This window comes from Ambystoma mexicanum, chromosome 10 (assembly GCF_040938575.1).
Source record: "Ambystoma mexicanum isolate Mex_15411 chromosome 10, UKY_AmexF1_1, whole genome shotgun sequence".
NCBI lineage: Eukaryota > Metazoa > Chordata > Amphibia > Caudata > Ambystomatidae > Ambystoma > Ambystoma mexicanum.
The window spans coordinates 914,682,048-914,708,111 of NC_090932.1; the positions used below are offsets into that span (position 1 = coordinate 914,682,048).

General features: G+C 45.6%; 1 protein-coding gene across 6 annotated transcripts in view; it reads right to left on the reverse strand.

The window, feature by feature from the left end:
* FXR1 (FMR1 autosomal homolog 1) overlaps positions 1-26,064 on the reverse strand; it is a 1,317,598-nt gene that overhangs the window by 1,001,636 nt on the left and 289,898 nt on the right. For all 6 annotated transcript variants that reach the window (XM_069618666.1, XM_069618663.1, XM_069618668.1 and 3 more), the window contains one exon: positions 20,106-20,254. In XM_069618666.1, the coding sequence (XP_069474767.1) occupies positions 20,106-20,254 (149 nt within the window). The remainder of the gene's footprint in view (positions 1-20,105; positions 20,255-26,064) is intronic.

Here is a 26,064-nt window from a genome sequence, read left to right on the forward strand (position 1 = left end):
TGTTGGTCAAGGAAAGGCCATGTATCTTAGTCATATTTCGCAGATTTTTAAATTTCTATCTATTTGCGAGTAGAGTACACAATAGTGCTATGTTCGTTGGTCTCATTGCTATTGACTTGAGTTTCCATTGCTATGCTATCAATAGATCTATTTATTTTCATCTGTGTCTATTGTCATCGAATTGCATCCTTCGGGGGTCCAGTCTATAATGTAAGCATGCTTCCTTCTCGTGCAAGACAGAACATCCAAGGGACGAGTCACATGTTCAGATTTTAGTCACATCATTTATACATTTCTGCAACTTATGCAAATACTAAGCCGCACATAATGAACTGGTATAGTTCCTGCGACCAAAACAAACCTTGCATTGATCATTGTATGATTCATTTACTTTTGTATCAAATCTTTATTCTTGAAGATTGTATAATAATGTCGATATTTACTTTTCAGATTTATCAACAATGCCTGCCTGTTCGATTAGCGGTTACCCTTCCAAGACCCATGCGAAATCTGAAGGCACTACAATGCATGTATTCCCGAAAACTGTTGATTGAATAAGAGAATGGGTCAGACATTGCGGATATCCACTGGATGAGCTGGAAAGTAGAGTCCAACAAGTCTTACAGGACAAGAGGAGTGATCGATACCGCATCTGCAGCCAGCACTTTTCCTTGGACATCTACACAACCATCTTGGGTAACAAAGAAGAATAAACGGAAGAGCGACACGGAAATTGCTCGAAAACGTTATTCCCACTCTATTCGTCCACATTTCGCCACCGGTGAGTCAAGTGTCCGGATTTAGCTTTAGGCCTTGCGGTAGTGTGTAGGTAGCCGAATTGATTAATTGATATTGTAAGTGTTCTATCCCTTGTAATAATTTCGATATTGATATGAGTATAGTTTTTTGAATAATGACATTTATCAATATATTCTTTTTCGATTTCATAACCCACAAACGCAATGTATATATATGGGAACAGGGAACTGTGCTGTATTGAGCATTTTTCAAGTATTGTGTCGCCCTACATGGCTATTTTTAATATTGGCATTTCATTATCAATCATTAATTTACCTTTACATCTTGACTATCCCTTGAATCTGAAGCAAGAACATTCTACATCCTTGACGCGGTCGCAGTTATCAACCACTTCTAGTGCGTATCAGGTAATCTTACTAGGCTAATCCGCTACAGACTTGTTTTATGCATGTCAAGTAATAGTTTTATTCTATTGTGTAATTATTTTACCGAATGTTTGGTTAATGCTTTCCAACTGATATACACATTAGTTATCGTCCACTGATGTTTGTTTTCAGTTATAATTAGTGTCATCAATACTAATGCAAGTACCGTCTTTCAGGGAGATGCTGAAGCGTCCGCCACATCTACAACATTTCTAGATGTTCACCAGCAGGAGGTATGGATACTGACAGCTCCATCGAGCGTCATCATCAGAGCTGGAATTCTTGTCGTTTGATTGTTCTACACAATGTTTCATTCGTGGTTAGCCGTTGATATGTACCTGTGCTGTGGACCCCAGGTGTGTGTTATGTTTTCACTATTGTAATCCTCACTAATGCAAGTACTATGTTTCAGGCAGTTGATGGAGCGTCAACCCCTGCACTTGATGCAGAGCCTGACATTCAAGTAATTCCAGGGGAAGTGGAAGCGGGACCATGCGTATACGAATCGGCGCAACAGCTTTCGGAAGTGCGCACTTCATTTGCAACATCCATAGATATTCTTCAGCAGCACGAGGTATGGATACTGACAGCTCCATCATGTGTGATCCCATTTGCTATACTTTCTTCCCTATTAACGCAAGTGCTGTGTTTCAGGGAGACGACGGAGCTTCCACTACAATCACAACATCCCACCTTGATGATGCAGATGTAAAGGAATCGGAGAAATAAGTCGATGAAATCTGCATATCTATATTTTCCTTGATTGTTTTAGACAATGCATCATTTGTGGTCATCTCTTTATATGTACCTGTGCCGTCGACCCCAAGTGTGTGTTATGTTTCCAATATTGAAAACCATACTAATGCAAGTACTGTGTTTTAGGGAGATGCTGATGCCTCCTCTCCAATACAACCATTCATGGCAGTCCATGCAGAGCCAGAGGTATGGATACTGAAAGCTCCATCGAAATAGATCATCACTGGTCGAATACTTGTCGTTTGATTGTTGCACACAATGTTTAAATCGTGTTTGGCTATTGAGATGTACCTGTGTGTTCGTCCTCACGTATGTTTTATGCTAACAATATTTTGATACATAGTAATGAAAGTACTATGTTTCAGGGAGACAATGGAGCCTCATTCCGTGCTGTCTATGCGGATACAGAAAATATAGTTGTTGCAGCGCAAGAGGAAGGGAGGACATGCGGAAAGGAATCGGAGCTACAGCTTGCAGATGTTAAAGGTCGAGTCAAAAAAGTTGCAAAGAAAAAAAAAAAGTTAGTTACAAACAGTTCATAACTTTAAAAAAATGTTTGTGCTGGGGACTATTTTATGTTTTTTTCCAGTCAATTGGACTACACTTTATCTTGTGTTTAAACTGAACATCCCTTTTCCAATCTCTCCTCTAGTTACCCGTGGGTGTCAGAACTATACACACACAGACAGTGAAGCGAATGAGAGATGTTGCTTGCCAGACCATGTACACTATGGAGGAACTATTAATTGAGGCGAGGCATGTTCAGGCTCGAGATGCTCATGTCCAATGGCCAGAACATGAATTAACTGTGTTTGGAGAATACAGCAAAGTTGCATTGGACCATTGCTACAGTGTGACCGCACCACCACAAGAAGATGATACTGAATGTATTGAAGATAGCTCTGAAGTAGTTGCAGATCAATTCACACAATCTACACCCGCCAAAAAATTGCCACCCAAAACCCTGTCGACATTGTTGCGTTCTCCCATCAATGTTGAAGTAACAGATGTCGAAATAACAGAGAATGAACCAGCCGCAGCATCCATAGACGCATCAGAACTTGATATCAGCAATATTACTTTCCAATGTGTTGAAATCTCCGCAACGTCACAGGCCGAAACAACGTTGACGCAGGATGACAGTCTAATGAAAGAGAGCAAATACATTATATTCGACAGTTGTTTGATGGAAATTATAAGTATGCGGAAATGTGTGCATTCCGTTAGAGGGAAAGTATGTGGGAAGCCATTGATTAATGTGACTCGTCAAATAAAAGGTAGTAACGTCCAAATAAATGCCGCCTATAGATTAAATCATAGGTTCTCATGGTCTGCACAAACGATGCTGGGGAAAATGCCAGCAGGCAATCTACTGTGTGCAGCTGCATCACTTTTTAGTGGCTCCAGTTTTAGAAAGTTAGAGGCTTTCTTTCAGTTTGTGGGACTCCATTTCATTTCTAAATCGCTGTACTACATATACCAACGTGATTATGTGTTTCCGGCCATTAGTGATGCTTGGAAAATTGAACAATTGTCTCTAGTAAGTACATTCGAAGTGAAACGTTTCAGGCTAGCCGGCGATGGACAGTGCGACAGCCCTGGATTTTCTGCCAAGTACTGCACCTACCATTTTCAGGACATGGATAGTAAGAAAATTGTGAGTTCGGTGGTCGTGCAGGTAACACAATGTACATCCTGAGTGGCTATGGAGAAACTAGGATTTATAAAATTAGTGGAATATCTACAATCAAGGGGAATGCACATCGATCTCATAGCCATGGACAGACACGTTTCAATTGCCAAGACAATGAGAGAGCAGTTCCCACATATTAATCATCAATTTGACGTATGGCATCTTGCTAAATCTATCAGTAAGAAAATCTCGGCTACAGGAAAAAAAAAGGTTTTGAAAGTATTTTGCAGTGGTCCCAGTCTATCAACAACCATCTTTGGTGGAGCTCAAAAACTTTTGAAGGGTCAGTGGAAATACTACTTGAAAAATGGCGGTCACTGATGCACCACTGTACCAACGTTCACCGCTGGTCAGAAAACCAACATTTCCACCAATGTGAACATGACCCTTTGTCCCCAGAGGAGGCAAGGAAGAAGAAGTGGTTGATTCCATCTTTACCGACACACAATGCCATCGAGAAGATTGTTTTCAACAAAACTCTATCAAGAGATTTGAGAGGACTGACAGAATTCTGTCACACAGGAGATTTGGAGGTGTTCCACAATATGTGCCTAAAGTACAGGCCAAAGCGATTGCATTTTAGCTTTCGGGGCATGAAACATCGCACTCTACTAGCGGTCTTGGCCCATAACAGCAATGTCGGACGTGAACAATCTAGGACTAGGGGTAAAGTAAGGATGCCTCGCTACACTAAGGTGTTTTCAAAACAAAGTAAGCAATGGGTGATCAAACCAGTCTATGATGAAATGCAGTTCGACTTTGTGAAAGGCCTTATTGTTGCTGTGTTAGAGAAGCACAGATATGGAATTTTGGACGTTTCTGTGCAGAGCAGTGATCCATTGCCACCGAATATTGCAACTGTGCCATGTCCACCAGAAGCACAGCTGGTTGTGAAGTACAAATCCCGGTTTAAATAATTGCAATACGATTGTCGTTTTGTAAATAAATGTTATTGTACAGTGTACCTGTAACCCTAACCCCTACCTTCACCATCATGGGTGGCAAACAAGCTGGGTGTCATCTTTGAATTCTCTCTATTCACCTCATATATGTGTATGTATATATTTTTCTCATGTCCCATCTCATGTAAATGTAAATGCTGTGCACTGTTAACGGAGGGGAGGCTTGCGTATTGCAAATAATAAAACAAACAATAAATCTCACTTTTAACTCAATTCCTGTGGTACTTCATACTTTCCCTGACCTTCCGCCAAAAATTAAATGTCTCCGTAGTTATGATTTTTTGGGGCTGCAAAGCTCGCAGGCAACGGGGACAAAATTGGGGGCCTTAGAACGCGCCAAGCGGGCCGTGGCATTTGGGAGAAGCCAGTTCGCATTTGCACATTGAGGCACACTACATAGAGGGATTCTAAACTTCCTCACAGATGCCTTTACTACGTGATGTTGCAAATAAAGAATGCGAAGGACATCGGCTTTGATTTTCAGCTCACGCCCAGAAGAGGCCCACAAGTCGCACTGGAAGTATAAGGGTCTATTGTTTTTTGACCTTGAGACAGGGACCATGCCTAAAGAACTTCATTTGAAGGGGGTGCGCAATAACGTAAGAGACGATAAGGCAGAAAATTCAGAAACTAGACCGAGTTTCATTTTATTTCAGTATACGAAAAATCGTTGTCAAGAGCACGGTCCGTTTTACAGACTGCATTACGAAGAGACACAATGGAAATTTCAAATATAATGTGAGTAAATCTTTAGACGCTTTTATACCGGAATGAAGAATTAATGAACGGATGCATGAATAAATGAATGAAGAGCTAAGAAAAGCAAGGAAAACGTGTTCGTAGTGGGCACATGGGCATGCAGGTCCACTGGTCTCTCCGATCAAGGTCCTTGGCCCAGCCACTTTTCCCTGCACTGCCTACCTGCACTACGGGACTGTCTCTGTATCCTTTAGGCCCTTTCTCCCGGCATTTACCTTGCACTTGCGACCAGCTGGCCCCATTATTTATCTTGTATTCTACTAACCATGTACAGCACTTTTACCCCCCTCGCCCCTTCCCCATGCGCGATCTGAAAGACACCTGGTCTAGAAGGATCGTTGTCTGTCTGCCCTTGTTCCCCCCCGCCTCGTCGCGCCTTGAAACACTTGTGTATAGGCGCGTTACAAATGCCATATCATATCATTCCACACGCATGTAGACTGTCGTTTCTCATTGTTTGTTGGCCGCGATTTATTTTGTTACTTTTCGCATTGATTTTAGAGCCGAGCATACTCCATTGAACTATCCTTGCAAGCAAATAGTTTCCGATCGGCCATAATAAATAAAATGAGTAATATTAATGAAGATCGGCTGGCGAGACTAATTATAATTTTTTTGTTTTCATAACAGGTATTTGCTCCCCTTCTGCTACTGTCATCGGTTTGAGACACCAGCAGACGGTTTTTTCGTCAGACACCTGCAGCTTCGTGTGAACAACTGGAGCACACTGACAATTTTATGGGACGATCGCCAAGGGCCCACATGCCCTTACGCTGTACTAGTGGCTAGAAGCAACATATCAACCTTTACGATGGACAAGTGCCTAGTTGATGGAACAGCCTTGTGGTTCACTGTGCTTCCAAAGTGCTTCTTTTAACGAAAAGCAACACCCTGTGTACCATTGCGGATACAGATAAAAGAAAATAAATGGCTTTCGGAGTTCATATGGCAATTGCTGAATATTCTCTAAACATTTAATGTCAAATAAATGTACTTTACCAAATGTACCGTGTTGCTGTTTGATTTTAAAGTACAGTTTCATATTCCGAATTGTGGCGCGCTGTGTTGTGAGATGGTCTGTGTTGGTTTCCGGGTTCTGTGTGGAGTCGCGTAGAAGACGACTGGGCGCGTTTGCCTACGCAGCACAGTAACGTCACGGAGAGAGGCGGGGAATATGAATGTTTTGATAATGTCAGGATCAGGGGCGGGGGAATTGATTTAGTGCCACAGAAGCAGGTCAGCCAGGGCGATGCGGCAAGTGATAGGATTATCACAAAATGGCGGCTCCCTGGTGCCTGTTTTCGCGTGCGTTTAATGGACGAAAACTCGGGTAAGGTCCATAGGAAAGTTTTTTAAAATCGAGCCACTTAGGCTTAAAAAAACATGGCCGACCCGTAGGGACAATAACATTTTTTACTGGACTATGCCTTTAATTACTTATTATGTCTATGCACACGTAGCATGAAATGTAATGCACCCATGTATGAGGCCGACTTGCACCTATGTTCTCTCCACGGAATTACGGAGAATGCATTATGCTCTTGTGGAAGCAGGTACCACTCACCTTTGTATCAAGGTTTTAACATTGTATCAGTTTCCTGTTCAAACATGAATGACTGACTGACCACGTTGTCAAGGCTGTATCCACACGTATCATAGCATCAAAATGCAGTAGTGTAAGCAATACAGAATGCATAAATAAATCAGGCTGACCTGCATTTGTAGAAAAACCTGGATTGTGCACTTGCATGTTGTATAAGCATTGAGAACATTTTTGTTTCGTTACTGTATCCATGTTCGTAACAGAGTATATTATGTGATTTATTTACCAAGCGGTTCCACCATAAACTGGAGCATTGTAGCATTAAAACAAGACATTCTGAAATTTTGCAAGCGCCCCGTGAGGCATCTTCCATTGCCATGACAACCATACTAACAATCTCTTATTTCCACATGACAATTGTCGACACGGCATACTAAACCCTCCACTTTATTTTTGAGGCTACTAAATGCCTAGAATCATATTTTTTAGTCTAACTCCGTGTCACTCAGCCTGCCACTGGCACGTAGACATTACAAAATGGCCTCCGCTATAAATACTCGAGGTTGCCATAGCAACCACATGCTGCTTTCCAGACCACAGACGAGAGGCTGCTTTGATGGCTCCTGGGGGGTCACTTATTCTGCCAACTACGCAGGGTAATTTTGGCAGACGGCAGTGCTAAATGCAGCACGCACCAATACTGAGCCTGTGATCATGGGACTCGGCACTCCGTGACTTCACAGTTGACACTGACAACCGTTCTAACTGGATTAGACCCCGTTGTCATGGCGCCAGAGACGCTGCTGCGCCTGCACGGCCCTTGTCCTTTCGCTTGGAGTGCGCGTTTTCTACTCATGCCCCATTATACTATTTTGGCATTACCACACCATTGGTAAATATCTATACACAAGCACCTACATCTGGGCACACAGCTAACATGCACATTTTGGCAGTATATTTGTCCTGCTGCATAGCCCCCATAGTGTAGTTTCACAGCATGCCATAGGGGGATTTTTATCATTATTATTTTCTTGTAAATAATTCCAACACTACGGATACTGGATTTCCTCTCCACAGTCCCCATTGGATTGATTTCTGCAGCCAAATGCCCTGCGAACTATCACACTGGGCCTAATCTCTTCCAAGTCATCAGGCTTGCAGCGGGTATGGATTTCTTACCCCTTGACAATAATTGACAACACTGTACCCTAGGTAGAGGGCACTAGATGCATCTATTGTTCCTCTTTACAGTTGTGGGGGGGCTGCACTTTACAGTCCACTTCCTGGTGAATCACCATTCTGGCCCTAATCTCGCCGATTTATCCGGTACAAAGGCCAGCGGGTAAGGAACTCCCTCTAGTTTTCTCCAATAATTGATATAGAGTACAGAGTAACGTAGTATCTCATGTACTCCCATTTTGATCATCATTCACAGGTTCAACTTCTTCTGGAATAATTTCCTGCCTTTTTTCTGATGTGGACCTTCAAAATGTTTGCCCCTGTGCAAAATATTACAATAAGATCTGTAATCACTTGGTCTCCCCTGGGAGACACTCAATTATCGCATTTAGTGCTTTGTAAATTGTTATATATAGCCTGAACCCGACACACTCCTGACACCCTATTCTATCTCTTTCTGACAGATAACATAGGACTTCTTTGTGTACAATTTTTCCCTGTCCTGATGAAGGCCAATCAAACAGCTACTCAAGGATCGCTTCTAGGCCGAAACACAGTTGTGTTGACCCTTTTTTGTCTGTGTTAAAAATCTTCACTGTTACACAATTTAATATTTTTTCACATCGTGTACTGCAATTACACCAACACTGCTCATGGTACCCCCTACAAGGGAACAGAGACTGTAATTGCTGCTAATTTTGATCCAAGTGTAATGTTTGGTTCTTGTATCTATGTACTGTTGCCATGTATGTTATATGCATCTTACGGAGTATCCTATGTTTCACCCAAGTGCATTTTTCACTTGTTTCTTATGTATTAAATCAAAATCAAAGTAACATTCATTGTCACCAATTTTGTGCTTAGTGACCATCGGGATTTAGTGTTTTTCCTTTCGAGTTACGCAACCTTGCACATTTGTATCTTATAATCCTTTTCACTCCTTCCATGAAGGCTTTGACCACTGGTACTCTCCCACCGGGATAACTTGTTTGGATGCAGTATAAGCTGCTAGTGCCGATAGGAAAACCTTGAGTGAATTGTATAGAATATAAGTTACTCACCATAGTGACTAGCTTACTTAGTCCATAGTCCCCTTTCCTCCATACTGTATGGGCGTCCCTTCCAGGGACGGGAGACTACCTTTTTCACCTGAAAAAACCTTCCCCTGTAAATGTAGAGGTGCACAGGATCGCTGCCCTGACTCCGCCCTCCGGCGCCACACCTCAGTCCCCACTGACGCATCGACAATAGATTTAACATTGCCTAATGACACGAGTATTATTAGGGGGGAGGTTGGTGGGACGTATGGAGGAAAGGGGACTATGGACTAAGAGTATGTTAGTCACTACGGTGAGTAACTTAGAATTACTCTTACGTCCTGTCCCCTTTCATCCATACTGTATGGGCGATTACAACTGAATGTAGCCCCAGGATGGAGAGGAGACCCTCCTTAAGAAAATAGGTTCCTGAGAACCGCCTGTCCGAAAGCTTCATCAGATCTAGAGCCAGCATCCAAATAGTAATGCTTGCAAAAAGCGGAGGGAGAGGCCCAAGTGGCCGCCTTGCTTATGACTTGCCAAATGACATGGCGCTGGAATGCGATGGCCGTTGCCTTGGCCCTGACTGCGTGGGCATGCATGTTGGCTGGGAGCGGCTTTTGCTGGCCCTCGTAAGCTTCCTTGATGGCAGAGACCATCCTGCGGGATATGGAAGCCTTTGAGGCCTTATAGCCTGGCCTCGAGCTGCCGAAAGTGACGAACGGGGCGTCCAACTTGTGGAAGTCCATGGTCCTGTCCAAGTAGAATTTCAGGGCACGCCTGACAATCGGGCAGTGCAGCACTCTGTGCTTTGTCGTTGGGATCAATAAAGAACGTCGGAAGAACCATTTCCTTGTTTCAAATGCAGATGGAACCTTGGGCAGAAATGCTGGGGGCGTCCGGATAACTACCTTGTCCCTGTGAAAGGTGCTATATGGTTCAGAGGCGACCATCGCCTGAATCTCGCTAACTCTGCGAGCCGAAGTAAGAACGACTAGTAAGGCCGTCTTGATGGTGACCAGCCTAATGTCCATGGGTGCCATTGGCTCGAATGGTTTGTGCGCCAGGACAATATTCAGGTCCCACACTGGGTGCGGTCTCTTGACGGGCGGGTAGAGCCTTGCGAGACCGGTCATGTGTTTGACAATAGGGTTGGAGGAGGAAAAATGCCTTCCTCCGAGTTCCTGTAAGCCCCAATGGCTGCGAGATATGTACGGCAGGTGTCGACCTGTACGCGCAAATGAGTGAGGTGCGCCGAAAAGGATAGCACGTCGTCCAGTTTGCAGGCCAAAGGGTCAATTCTCTTCAGGCAGAGGCAGAACCTGGTCCATTTGCTCTTGTACTGGGCCCTGGTGGCTTTGCTCCTGGCACCCTGTATGATCTGAGATTGGCCTGCGAGCGGCTGAAGTGCTGAAGCGTTACCTGCTCAGGTACCATCTGTGAGGTCTAGTTTGCCTGTGAGGCAGAGCGGCTCAACCAAGCTTGTATCCGACGAGCACTCGAGGCGGGGTACACGATGGATGGAGAGCGGATACGGCAATAGCAGCCAGGACTGGAGCACATCTGGATCACTGCCCGCAATTACGCCGGGGGTGACCGCGCTGAACTGGACAGCGAGCGCATCCCAAGGGGCCCGGGGACTCACGCACACGTGGACTGGCCCTGGGGAGATCTCTTCTTGATACATTGTGGCGCTGCACACTTGGCAGCGAGCGCAGACCATTAACGAACAAGGATATACATGCGAGGGGGTGCCACGGGGGGAGCGGTGGGGGCTGCCTGCGCTGCTCTGCAGGGCAGCTCCGAGAGGACTGGGAGACACGGAGCAACGAACAACACCGGATGCCATACGAGGGACGGTCACAAGCTGCAGTGACCGCTCCCCCTGATGTTGGGCATAGACTGCAAGGTCTGCAATATAAAGAGGCCGGGGGCAGCCAGCAAAGCCGCCTGGTGCATGCGGGAGGCGTGAAGAGCACAACCTGGGGCATGACTTGGAGTGGGGAATCGGCTGAAGCTCAAGTCTAGCAAACAGCACCCACTGCTAGAGACAGCCAGGCCCACAACAACATCCAAACAGGACCACAAGCCCTGGGGGCGCTGACAGGGACCTGAACTACCTTGGGTCGGGGAAGAAGGACAATAAGAAGCGACAGTGATCAAGTACGTGGCAGGATACAATCCACATCAGAAACTAAGAGCACGGAGACCCCCACTGTGGCCCCTAGCCCCCCCCCCCCATCCCCCAAGGGCCACTGCTGACCCCGAAAAGACCTTGAGAAACTGAAGGCCACAAATCGGGGTGCCCACGGAGGAACACACAGTAGCATCAAGATGGCCAACAAACAGGCTAAAGCAAAGGGCAAACAACCCAGGCTGGAACAACCAGAACACTGCTGACGGCAGAAGGAGCCAGGAGCAAGGAGAGGTTCCCCCCAGCACAGGCACTGAGGCCACGAGTAAAGATCAGCAAATCCTGGAGGCAATAGCGGACCTGAAAATGGCTTGGGAAACCAAACTGGAATCTGCTATGGTCGAACTGAAGGCGGCACTTAGGAGCGGTGCAGGAAGAGGTGAACCTCCTTAGACAAGAATGTACAGGCGAACTGGAAAAGGAAGTAGCCCCGAATACAGCTGCAAGAGCATCCCACAAAGCAGAGATCCACATCCTCGAACAACGTGTGAGCAATTTAGAAAACAGGGCAGAGGAAGCGGAGGGACGTGCCCGGAGGAATAAGTACCCAAAGATCCACGGTGGAACGGGCGCACAGAGCCCTGACAAGAAGGCCACCACCAGGATCCCCCCCCACCCCCCACGCATGGCGACAGCAAGTCTTAGAATTGTAACTTGGAATGTGAGAGGCCTTAATAGTTACCTGAAGAGAAACAAAGTAATGATGTACTTGAGAAGGCTGAAAGTGGACATAACGCTCCTACAGGAGACCCACCTTACGAGAGAGAACTAGAGGTGGTTAGGAAAAAGTGGAAAGGGCCCACCATAGGAGCGATGTACTCTGCTTACGCTAGGGGGGTGGTTACCTGGGTGGCACCTCATGTGCCATTTCAGATGTAGCAGGCCACAGCAGAACCAGAAGGGAGGATGATACTGATGCAAGGGCTACTGGAAAATAGAGAAGTAAGCATTATAAATACTTATGCCCCCAATCAGGACACAGCTGCCTACTTCAGGACTCTATATGGCAAAATCAGCCCCCATGTGGGTGGCGCGATTATATGGGGGGGGGGATTTTAATTGTACGTTATACCTTAAAATGGATAGGTCAGACCTACCCCAGCCGCAAAAGCACTTCAGGCCCTGCTGAGAGATTTTGGACTGGAGGATATCGTGGGACAGCAACACCCGAATGATGGGCACTACTTACACTACGCTGCCCCACATGGCCTGTACACGAGATTGGATTATAGGTTTTTTGCTTCGGAACTCGTAGGGGAAATTATAGGCTCAGAATACAAGGCGAGAGTGTTATCAGACCACTCCCCCTTGGCCTTGTAGTGGAGACACCAGCCCCCGAGAGCGACAATCCCGACATGGAGGCTCAGAGCCGAGTCCCTGCAGGACTCAGTATTCCGAGAGGATTTAAGTGAGGAGATTATCAAGTACTTGAGCATTAATACAGGGAGCGTGCAGTCAGAGGGAACCTTATGGGAGGCTTTTAAAGTGGTAGTAAGAGGCACGGCCATTTCCAAATCCAGAGAGCTCCAAGGGAGCATAGAGCGATAGCTACAAGAGACAGAGAAGAAACTGTAAGAAATGATGCAGAAGGAGGGCACCACACAGGATGACGCCGAACAGGTGAACTTACAACAAACCAGCAGGGAGGACTAGGAAAGACTATGCAAGCTGAACTATAAAAAATATATTGAAAGCCAACACGCAGGGGGATATAAACCAGGAAGGCTGCTAGCATGGCTATATAAAAATGAGACACCAAGACCAATAGTCAGAGATAAAGGGAGAGGAAGGTCAGACCTGGGACACCCAAGAGGGAGTAAACGAGGGGTTCATCAGATTCAATAAACGCCTCTATGAGGACACGGGGGAGGAGACAGGTCGGGAGATTCAGGAAACACTGGAAGATATAGGATTAGCTAAATTAAATGAAGAACGGGAGAACCTGGACGCCCCAATTACAAAAGAGGAATTGGAGATAGTGGGTCTTCACCGACCCACGTGAATGTTACCATGTGCCACACTTAGAATTGTGAACATTAGCCCGATGTTAGCATATGCCACATTTAGAATTGTGAACACTAGCCTGCGCCGCATCTAGATAGGATTGTGAAAGTTAGTAAGGGCCACACTTAGACGGAATTATAAAGGACAGCAAGTGCTACACTTAGACAGAACTGTGAAAGTTAGCATGTTAAATGTCAGGCAACCCACTAACCAATGTAAGCTCAAACTCTCTGCATACTTATCTCACTCAAAAAACTCCTACAACCATCTCTCGCACAACAAGCCGCACACACTGCACAACACCGCAATACATAAGCCGCACCAACAGCACATGCGGACTGACACCGATCCAATGCTCGCACCAAAGCTCAGCACCCGGTGTATACCGAGTTGAGGCTGCCAACAAAACACCACTCCTCTCACTATCCTACCCCTCTTCACCCTACTAACCCATCCCGCCTTATTGTTTACAGATCCGCCAGAGCGCCTGGGGACCAACTCTGTTGGTGACGGTGCGCAGTACAAATACCTTTAACATTGAACATTTAAGGCCCCGGGGTCGGACGGGCTCCCTAGTGAATTCTATAAAACATAAGCAGGAAGTACTCCCCCAGCTGCTAGCCATGCTCAATGAGCCGTTCGAGAAGGGAAGGCTGCCAGAGTCAGAGAGGCAGTGATTATACTGCTACTAAAAACGGGTATTCCAAGCACAGATTGTGGATCATACAGACCTCTATCCATGTTGAACCAAGATCGCTAAATTCTAACGGCAGTGCTGGCAAACAGACTCAAAAGGATAATTGGCAAACTTATACACGCCGACCAAACAGGCTATGTCCCGGGTAGGAATATAACCGACAACCACAGGACACTCCACCACATTATACAACAGACAGAGAAGGACCCAGGCGAAATGGCTAAAGTCTCGCTGGATGCAATAAAAGCCTTTGATTATGTGAGGTGGCCGTGGTTGCTGGCGGCCTTGAAAGAATACGGGATGGGACCAGGGTACTGGAGGTGGGTTAAGATGATATACAGCTCCCCAATGGCCATGGTCAAAACGGGTGCGATAATCTCAAACAAATGGCAGCTTGGTAGGGGCACTAGACAGGGCTGCCCCTGGTCTCCGATGCTTTACATCCTTGCATTAGAACCACTAGCGATCTGTCTCACACAACAGTATGGGGAGAAAGGAATCCATACGAAGGGGGGACCGCACCTGATTTCAGTGTATGCCGATGTGTTGCTCTAACTGCGCTTCCCAGAGGAAAGCTTACAGTAGGTCCTGGAATTGATGGACCGCTATGCGACCCTTTCGGGCATAGCGGTAAACTCCAAGAAGTCAAGCATGTTCCCCCTGGGGAGATATAGAGGGGCCCTGCACAGGAGCCTACCTGTTTTGCCGATACCCTGACAGACCAGGACATTCTGATACTTGGGGATGAATATATATCATAAGGCCGCGGACGAATATAAATACAATACGGAAAGGGCAGTGGAAGGCATCAAGAATAGTATGGGGTTCTGGGCAAAGCTCCTCCTGGCCATGGATGGGGTGGGGGCGGCCCTGATCAAGATGGTGGTTCTGCCCAGGCTGTTACACTTTTTTTTTACGAACATCCCATGCATGCTCCCCAAACGCTTTTTCATGAAGCTCCACAGCTTGTGCAGGGGCTTCATGTGGCACAATTGCAGGAACAGGGTGGCCCTGTGGAAGTTGCAGAACCTGTGTGATAAGGTGGGCATAAACCTACCGAATTTCGAGATATACTACCTGGTGGGACAGCTCCAGTATGTGGCTAGGTGGCTGTCTGAAGAAGAGACGGCCGAAGCTAGACTGTTGAGCAAGGATTCCACCCCATTTTTCCTGAGAGAACTGGCATGGCTACCTCAATCAGAGATGCAAGGTAGCGCGAGACTGCAGGAACTGGGTCGGAAAATGTGGTGCAGAGCGTGCCAAATAGCGGGGAACCCGATCCCATGCCCCGCCCAGGTGGCGCTAGTGGTGCTATGCGGGGAGGACACGCAAATGATAAAAGTGATCCGCAAATACTGAGAACCGATGGGCCTTGCGACCCTCTGAGACATATGGCAAGAGGGGGAGGTACTAGACTTCCAGAAGATAATGGAGGACACCGGGGTACACAAGGGACAATACATAACATATACAAGAATTATCAAGCGACTGAAACAATGTACGATATTTCGGAGGGCGCGCACGAAATATCCGGAATTTACGAATTAGTGATGACCAGGGTGGGTAAGGAGTTGCACCAACTAAGGCAGGACTGGGAGGAGGAGGCATGAGAACCTACGCAAGACAGACAATGGGAGAGGGCCCAGAGGTATCATAAGAACATGTCCCGGAATGCGAGGCTACCGCAGATCCAGTTATACGTCACTCACAGGGCATATATGACCCTAGCACAATTGCCAGGTTTGGAAGTTCAGTGATACAGAAATTCCCTAGATGTGGGGAGGTGAATGCCAGGATGATTCACATGTTCTGGGCAAGCCCGGAGGTGGGCAGATTCTGCATGGAGGTTAAACAACGTCTGTCCCAAAAGGGGATTCAGTTGGAGGTGGAGTCAGTATGGGCATGCATGCTGGGGGGTTTTGCCAGACCACGTAACCTGAAGCACATCAGTAAGATGAAAGACTTAGCGTACATCCTGGCCAAACGGAGAATCGCAATGGGCTGGAAAGCAGCCCAAAGACCCAGAATAGAGGTGTGGTGGATGGACCTCCTGAAGTGGGCAGAAGCGGAGACAGCAGCATGGTATGAAGCAGTCAATAGGGGAGGGGAGGAGGAGTCAGGACCCGATAGCGTGGAGACAACTAGTGGCCACTATGGTGGGACTCTCACGCCGAACTTAGTGAAGATGACACGCTTGAGAACAAGGAAGGGGATAAACCCTAAGGAACGAATTCTGAGGTATTGCTGTAGGGGCTCAAGTTAAGGGGGAGCGAGGTGCGGGGGGGGACTGTGATGCATAACATGTGGAATTAATTATGTGAAGCATATACGTGAATTTCCTACACGTTGGTAAAGTTTGGTGTGTTTATAAAAACAAGAAAAAAGTTGTTTGTTTTTTTAAATACAGTGCTTACGCTACAAATCACCCTTGCACAAAGACGTAAATTAGTAACACAAAGAAGACTACTACAGCAGGAGAAGTGCAGTGATGGCTGCACACAGTGTAATTAATACTCTTGGAACTTATCCAAACAATTCAATATCAAAACTCATACAACCGTTTGGCTTATTTAAATACACCAACAAATGTTAGTGTGGAAATAAACGAAATCAAGAAACCGGGCAGAAAATGGGCAACGCATATATGACCGCACAGGGTCCTTGATCAGGGCCACATCTGGCCTGTAATGTGGAAAAGAAAACCACACTCAAAACACCTCGAGCAGTGTTGCAGCAGTACGTATAACTTGAAAAAAGCCTTTCCTCTAATATGGGGCACATTCAACAACCGTAATACTTGACTATTATTTGCAAGACCAAGGCACCTGTTTTTCGAGTGTCCACCCTAGATCCACAATCGTCCAGTGCGGCTACCAGCAAGGGTTCTGTATTATGACCTGGTCTAAAACATGCCTGTACTTCATGCAGCCAAACTGCTGTATCAACAAAATGTCCTATCTGGGAGATTACCTCAGCCTCCAACTCGCTAACGCACAAGCTGCGAGATTAGCCAATAATTGCCAGGATCACTAGGATCTTACTTTGTCCTGTCCCCTGTCCTCCCTACTTATGGAACAGTGCAAATCATCACCCTCCCAGGGTAGAAGGAACCAACTAAGAAAATAGATTATGCAGGGCAACCTGGCCAACCCTAGCAAGGTAAGGAAGAAGGAAATGCCAGAAGAATTCCTATATTCTCCTACAGCTGCAACATAAGTTCAGAAGGAATTGACCTGTATGCCAGAACCGGTGAAGTGTGAATAATTATCCAAAGGGGGCATAAGTGTGTATTCCCTCATCGACAGATAAAAAGCAACGCATAAGCCTTTTAACTCCTATACTGTAATCGCGTGGAGGGCTTCCTGGCCACCCAAATTCTTCTTCATACATTTTCAGACAGCCGATCATGTCCCATGGTAGACATCTCGGGAACCAGCTGACAAAGCACTCGTTGGGGGTGTGGAGAAGCATCTCCCCCACTCACCTACGGATCAATCTCTATAAATACAGAAATCTCTGGCCTTTTGAAGCTAGCTGCACTACATCCGAAAAGCAAACCCTGTTTGACCAGTGCGAAATGATCACATTAAAGAGTTGGGAGCCAGGCCCCACTCGATTATCATCTTTAGAATGATAAGCATAGGAGGCAATGCATAGTAGATGGCATGTCGACGCTCGACGGTGGTGACTCACGTTGCAACACTCCTTCAATCCCTGGAGGTGTCCCAAGGAGGCCTTCATCTTTCCTAGTTTTTATCTTCTAGTGGAAGCTGCCTGGAACAGATTCCTAACCATCGTGGCCAACCAACACGGATTCCTGTGCCCAAAAGAGACCTCTCTCCCCGCGACCCTAGAGCCTCTCTCGACTGGAGCAAGCTCAAAAGTTTGTGTCCCCAACGAGTCCAGAACAGCAGCGTGGACTCTGGGGAAATCAGAGTCGGTGTGGTGGTGGGTTTTAGTCAAGCTATCTGATTCTGCCAATGCATCTTCTATAGGGTCACATTGGTGTGAGGTCCTGTCCCCTTCAATCACGCTTTCTGGACTTTGGTTAGTGAAAGCCTGGGGAAGGATCCCTTCCTAGTACTATCCCAAGGACTGGGATTGAGCGAGTTTAATTAACTGAACTTTATCTAACATTTCGACTTTATTAATCATAACCCTTGGCATAGCCAATCTCTTTATAAACCTACCTGTGACCTATATACTTTGGAACTGGTGTCTTTTGGGCACAAGGCCCCTAACCATCTTACGGTTTGAATATTTAATAGCCAATTATGATTATCCCAAAGATTTCTTTCCATTTCTAATGCATCCGAGTACTTACCTATATTTCACTGGTCATTGAATAGAATGCTATTCCATTTCTCTTATGGGTGAATGTATACATCAGTTTTATAAGGGTTTGTATTGCAATATTTGACTAAAGGTTTTAATTGCTTAGTGTGTATTTTAAAAGGCCTAATTAACTATGGTATATTTTTCTTATACCCTCTTTAGCTAGAAATACCGGTGTTGCTCTGTGTGAAGTCATTTTAGCCATAGACCACTCGCACCCCTCCTGAGACTGAGCCTGGCTTCTCTGCAACCTTACCTTGACATTAGGGTGCCTCCCCTCCACCAAAATCCTCCCCCAGGGCCTATATTGGACATCCATCTTAACAGCTAGCACAAAGGACTAGTTGATGTTTCTAGGGGAAGATCACCCTGGAATTCTGCCAGCACTGCATCCTTCATGGGCTTTCCAAAGGGCAAAGCAAAGCACTGGCTTCGAACCTCTTCGGGAGTAGTCCAACAGTCTCCCCTTCTTCCCCAGAGAATTGGAGGAGGAAGACAAGATAGGACCCTACATGAAACAAGGCAGATGCTGCCACCATCAAAGAAGACGGCATTGGGTGAACAGACAAAATGAGAGTCTGATGGTAAAGTTCAGCCTCTATTCTGTGGGGGCGGGTGAGGTGGACTCCAAATTTTCATACAATCCACCAAGCCCTCCTTTTGCAGCCGAACACCAGACCTATCCACAGCCTCGAGTCCCATGGCATCCTACAATACCCCTTGTTCTGCCAGGTTTCCACAGGAGTAGGCAGACCCAACACGTTGGCCATCCCTCCCAGCCCATCGTGGAACGCTTCCCCTTCCAACGGGTCATGAGGAGCTTCCTCTGTCACAAGCTTTGGGCCCAATGAATGTGGATAATTTCACAGCGCTCCAGGAGCCACTGGCTATGGAAGGTCCACAGGAGCTTCCACCGCGGGTAAAAGAGCCGGCAAGGGAGCTGGCGCAGGAGAGTGAGCCAGGTCAAGCAGAGCCATTGGTTTACTGGAACTAAAATATTGAAGGAAAAAAGAAATGTGCCGGAGAACGCTGATGTGCAACAGCATCACGAGGAAAAAGACTAGTGAGACTTACTGGTGGGTGGAGTCTGGGTGGGCCCTGCATGGCCCGGGTTGGCCCAAAACTTCAAAATGGAGGTTATCCTGCTGTGCAAATTTACTTGTCCCCTCCTGATGTGATTGACACCGATAAGTATGGAGGAAAGCGAAGCAAACTGAGTAAATGGAATGTACTTATGCGCTACATAAACTTTTAATAAGGTGATCTGAGCTAAACAATATAAAACTAGGTTACTTTGTCTGGTAGCCCGTCACAAAAACAAACTAGACGAGCATTTCTTTCAACTGTCCAACAGATTCCAGGTGCTGTCAGAGGCCATTCCATCTCCGATTTTAAATCATCTGTGCATTATCTTTTCCACTTTCCAGTTTCCTCCTTCTATAACTCTCGCTAATTTAGCACCTTTCTTCACTCTCAGCCTGCCTCCCTCCCTCTACAGTCTTTTGCTCCCCATTATACAACTAACCTACTCTTCAGCACGCTTTCGCTCTATCTACAGCTTGCTCCCTTCCCTCTCTGCACCAGCCCAGACTGCACATTTTTATGGACATTCAATAACTATACTTCATTCGCCAAGAAATGAATGAAATGAAACACAGGCCTATAACAACCATTTGTTGAGGTTTGGATTGTGTTACAGCATTACAATACAAACACATTCTTAAAACTATTACAAGAACATACAGCATAGCAAGTAACTTACGCCTCTCTTAAATCTTCAGGGACATCCACTGTACATTTAAAAAATGAATTTTGTGATACAGGCTTGTTTTGATTCACAGGTCGAAGTCGTTCAAACGTAACTATTTCATTGTAAGTAGCATCACAAGCTGCATATTCAATGACATAGAACTAAGGATAAAAAAACAAAAACAGGGTCAACTTACTTCCATTTAATAGTTTTAAAGCAAAGGATTATTTTAATGCATCATAGCCGTCATTATTGGAAACAGTTGGCACCAGTGGAAGCACTTCCCTTATAGCACATGCTAATAAATTACAAGATACTCGCAATAGAGACTCTTGCACTTTTAGTTCTCAATCTCCTTCCTCCAGACTGATGAGATGTCCTAGCTACAGGACAGAGTAAAGAAACATTCTTTACGAAATTGAAGCCAAAAGTAAAAAAGAAGATCCAAGAGGGGGACAGGTCATGGGCGAGAGCGGATTCCTCCAAAATGTGTATTTGAGGGTGGTATCAGAACCCTGTAGAATAAGTGGACAAAGTACTACTAACACAAGAGTCACTAGTGTGTGCAACTTGTACATAAATCAAATAAGGGGGTGGAGGGCACTCTTTTTTCATAAGACAAATTGAAAAACATGTTAGGCTACACTTAATTCAGATGCTCAGTTCGATTTAACCCGCCTGTTTGTCTAACCTCCAGCTGGCATCCAGAGCAATGAACTGCTGAAAATGTACAAAAGATGATTTGACAATTAGTGCTCAAGTGAGAATCCCTTATCAAGGATAAATCCCCACCTTAGTGTAATCTTTAAATATTCTGACTATCCAAAGAGCAATAAAGGATTGAGTTGGAAGGATTTGACTAGACATTAATATTAGGGTTCGGGACCATCAATGCAACATAGGTTTCAGGGCTTCATTGTATATGCTTGTCTCTACAATGGGACAACAGAGCAGTGAAGGATGTACTCGAGCAGGGAGGTAAAGAGTTATAGTGTAACATACAGCCTACAATAATGGTATACATAGTGTATATATAAAAAATATAATCTTTTTAGATATTTGAAGGAGGGTACTATAGTTAACATTTAAGGATTAGAATTGACCGTGAACATTTGGAAAAAAAGAACTATTTGGTACAGTGACACTAACAATCAAAGAAAACTATTCACATGTTAGGAAAGATTTCTTTTTCAGCATATTTCCTTCACTGACCTCAAAAGGGAGGGGGGAAATCAGGGAGGGGGCAGCAAATTTGTTTATGAATTAGGACTCAAGCACATTTTTAGGGTGAGAGATTGTTGTCCTCACTCGCCTGCTCAACTCGTTAACGCATTTGGTTTGAATTGAACCAGGTAGCCCTCCAGGCTCCCATTGCAGAGAGATCTACTAATTTTAGGGACAGAGTCCCTTTATTTTCTGCAATAACCGGTTGGTTACTTTTGTCATGTATCCAGAAAATGCTGGTGGCAGTGAACAGGTTTTTACTCTTTTACATGCACTATAGAGCACCTTTATCTGTAATTCAGGATTGTCTTTAGAATACCATATCAATCCATGGCGGATTGATCCTTGTGGTTTAAGCCACGTTCTTCGTGTGATCAACTGTGTTGCCATTTTCTTTCCCGCTCAGGTTGGGAATTACCCGATAAAGGCATTCACTTTTTCCAGGGGTCCAGCCAAGGGTTCTGGTCTGTGCTATTTTGTTTTAACTGGTTCTTAGAACCGTTTGATCCCAATACACATCCAAAACAGAGTATGTCCGGCTGTTGCGCAGAAATGAGGTAGCTGGCTATTCACGTTTGGAAGCCTCAACCTGTCTCAAAGTTGCAGATATTAAATTGTAAGCTGCCCCCACCTTCCAGCTTGAATTTGACATACAAGAAGACGATCTGAGACATTCAACAAGTCATCAGAAGGATGCAGGAATTACATGATGGACTGCTATAGGACACATACCTACTGCTGCTGCAATCAATGTCTCAAACTAACCAACATTTCAAACCACTGCCTCCAAACTGGGGAGACCTGTGCTGGATTCCTTCCTCCCTTGGACAGGTGGGACCGATTAGCCTGAAGCTGTGCACTGCATTACAGAAGAGCTGCTGGGTCTGCAATTGGCATGCAGCCACTGTGGCAGGTCAGAAAAAGGACAGTGGGATCTTCTATTTGTACGGTATTTATTAAAGTAAAGAGAAGACGACTCCCAACTTTCCCTAATCTATGGGAGTTAGGACATTTTTTCTTAAGTCCACCCAAAATACTTTATAAGACTGTCCTTGGGCAATAAAGAAACTCCAACTCTTCATACAAGTCTGTACCACTCAGGGCAAGGGTAGCAATGACAGCAGGAGGGAGAGAGGGCTGTAGGAAGGTACACAGAACGTGTAGCATACATATGGCCCAAAGAAACACATACACTGATGTATTGTAAACATAATGGTTTATTTTATATATAACCAGGCAATGAGAATCCTTTAGAAAGGCAAGTACAATTATACATATTAAACACTATAAAAACCATCAATACTTCTGGTAAATAAACCATAATGTAAAATACTTTTATAACAGCAGTATGCAATTCAAGTGCGTAAAAACCGAATTGTAGTAAGCTTATTCCGTTTTAGGAATACTTCAGTTATACCACTAACATTGCAATTAAGTACCTGGCCACTTATCTACTAAATTAATCTGTTTCAGGAATAATACAATCACATTTCCAACCTTTCAGGTAAGCACTTTGCAACTTATCTAATTTACTCTGTTTCAGGAATATACAGTTACCAACAATATTACTTTCTAGAATAGTGGAACACAATTCAAAAGGTAAGTAATAACTTTGTAACTTGTACATCAGGAATATACAGTTATAGAACCAACACATAGCAAGTAAGTACTTGTAAGAATTCCTCCACAGAAGTCTTCTGCTTTAGCTGGGCTTCTCTAATCTAGGGCGTGAGTGTTCTCAGAGGCAGAAGGCGACACTGGTGGTCCAGTGGTCAACAGTAGGCAGAACAGGAACCGGCAAACTATAGGAAAGAGTTCCAGAGGATGTCTTAGAACAAGTGAGTCCAGTATTTTAGAGTCGGTAAAAGGGCTGAGGTACTTCGTAGAGGCTCCTTGCATGCTTTCCAGCACTAGGCCTGGGTGAGAGGTATGGGCAAACTCCCAACTACACAAATCACCAAGCTAGCCACACAGGAGCGACACGACTTTAGGTAAGTATTGCCTCGAGCCACACAGTACCTCAGCAAAGATGATCCGACAGATGCTTTCACAATTCAGCAGCTATAGGACCCAGTATCTGGATTTTTTTCTTCAGACCAAAGAATGAACTCTGGATGGGAAATTGCAACATCCATTGAGAAGAAAGGCTCCCAGCAAAGAATTCTTCAGTGCTTTTCACAGCTCTGTGGTTTTGGTGCCCTTTTCAAGGTACCTGATGAACGGTTGCTGTCTGATCGATTTGCCTCGCTTTCTCGGTCCAGCACTCTGGTGAGGGGACTTCAAGGAGTAAAATCTTGCTTCTGGGGGTCCAGCATGAGTCCACCCAAGTTTCAGCAATATTCGTTCACACGAAAACTATGCACAGTATTCAGCCTCGAGGTCTGTTTATTGACGGTTTACAGGCAGTACTGTTGCAGCTCGTTGCGGGCTTGCTCGAAATGCACGTCTTCTTAAGACCGATTGGTCCCACCAGTCCAAAGGTCAGAGTCGTCTTCGGGACTCCTCTGTCGCATGTAGGAAGGGAGTGCGGGGGAGGGTGAGATCAACACAGGCAGCAGTTCCACAGCAGGCATCTCTGGTCGCAGGAAGGCAACAGGAGTCTTCTCTTCTTCCTCAACTGATTCAGCTCCAGTGATAGACTGGTCTTGAGCTTCCAGGTCATTTAGCCAGGAACCAAGCCAATCAGCACTCCTACTACATTCAAAAATGTTTCAGGCATGCCAGAAGACAAAGGCCTGAGAAGTTTTGGACTCCTCCCTCGTTTGCCGTTTTCACAGAAACTCTGCGGCCTCAGTGGGCTTCACAAAGGGTTCCCGCCGAAGACACAAATCAAACCAGGACCTTCCCCACCCAGGACTTCAGATGGACCAAGAAAAGACAAGCCCACAAGAAATGGCAAAGAATACAGCCATCATTTGGGTCATGGTGTATTACTGTGGCTGTGAACACAGCCTGCAGGTAAACATCACACAAGTCGGTAGAACACGTCAACTGCCACCAGTCATAAGGGTGTGCTGGTCACTGCAACAGAAATGTTACAGGAGCAGTGATAGAGGGGCTACAGTGGACCCCTTCAGCACTCCACATAAGGTAGGGTGTGCTGATCCCACAAAATAAAATGTAGAGGATATCCTCTCTACCCTTGAGAGCATGTGTTCTGCAAGGTAAGTAAAGGGCTGTAACAGAAATGTTAAAGAACCAGTGGGAAAGGGGATACTTTGTAAACCCCTCAGCACTCCACATAAGGTGGGGTGTGCTGATTTCACAATGGGGACAGCAGAAAGGATAACAAGTATCCTTCTACCCTTGGGAACATTAGTTCACCAAAGGTAAATGAGAGAAAATAAAGGGAAGCCCTAGGGGCTCCCCAAAAACACAGCACAGAAAGTCGGAGGAACATCCCGTCGAAAGAACGTTACCAGGTAAGAAGTAACTTGTTTTTCGAAGGGATTGTGTCCTCCGACGTATTCCTCATCTTTTATAGACTCCCATAACAGTGGCATGTAATTGGAGGTGGGAGTGAGAATGTTATGTATCCCTTTAGGGATGGACCGAACGTAATATGGCCTTGCCAAATCTGGTCTCTTGAGCAGTGGAGGAATCCAGATTGTAAAATTTTGTGAATGTATGTGCGGACGACCATGTGGCAGCCGCACATATGTCTCCGACCGGTACCCTTTTGGAGAGCCGAAGAGGCTGCGATACCCCTGGTTGAATGAGCCCTGAGATTTTGGGGTGGCTCTTTCCCTGCCAGTTTGTAACATTCCAGGATGGCCAAAATAATCCACCTGGAGACGGTTTGTTTTGTTATGGGTAGTCCCAACTTGTGACCTGAGTATCCTACAAACAGCTGGTCTGCTTGCCTGATCCTAGACATTCTGCTGATGTAAAAGCTGAGAGCTCGCCTTGGGTCCAGCCTATGTAGCCTTTCCTCCTCTTTCCCCGGATGGGGAGGAGGGTAGAACGAAGGTAAGGTAATTCTGAGTAATATGAAATTCAGAAACCACCTTTGGGAGGAAATTAGGCTTCACTTGTAGGACAACTTTGTCCTTGTGGAAGATTGTATGTGGGGGTTTACAGGAGAGAGCTTGTAGCTCGCACCCTCCTAGCAGATGTTAGTGCTACCAATAGGACAGTTTTAAGCGTGAGAAATCTCAGCGCACAAGAGTGAAGTGTTTCGAATGGAGTGCCCATTAGGAAGTTTAAGACTAAATTTAAGTCCCATAAGGGAACCTGGAATGGTTTTGGAGGGTAAACATTAGTTAGTCCCTTGAGAAATTGTACCACTAGAGGAAGTTTGAAATATGATGGTTCCTCCGCAGTGCACTTGAAGATAGAAAGCGCTGCAAGATAGCCTTTTACAGTGCCAACTTGAAGGCCTGAGTTTGCCAAGTAGAGTAGAAACGATAACACCGTTGGTGTACCACATGAAAAAGGGTCGATATTCTCTTCCCTACACCAGCTGCACAGTTTTTTCCAACGGCAGCGATATAAAGACTTTGTTGCCGGTCTTCTGGCCGAAAGCAACACCTCCATGACGTCATCAGGGAGATCCCAATCCTTGTACCTCACCCTTTCAGAAGCCAAGCGTGAAGGTTGAGGGTTCTGGTGTCTGGATGGAGAACCCGACCTCCCTTTTGCGAGAGAAGATTCTTTTTGAGTGGCAGACGGATTGGAGGACAGATGGACATATCTAGAAGGTCCGGGTACCACGTTCTCCTGGCCCAATCCGGGGCAATTAGGATCA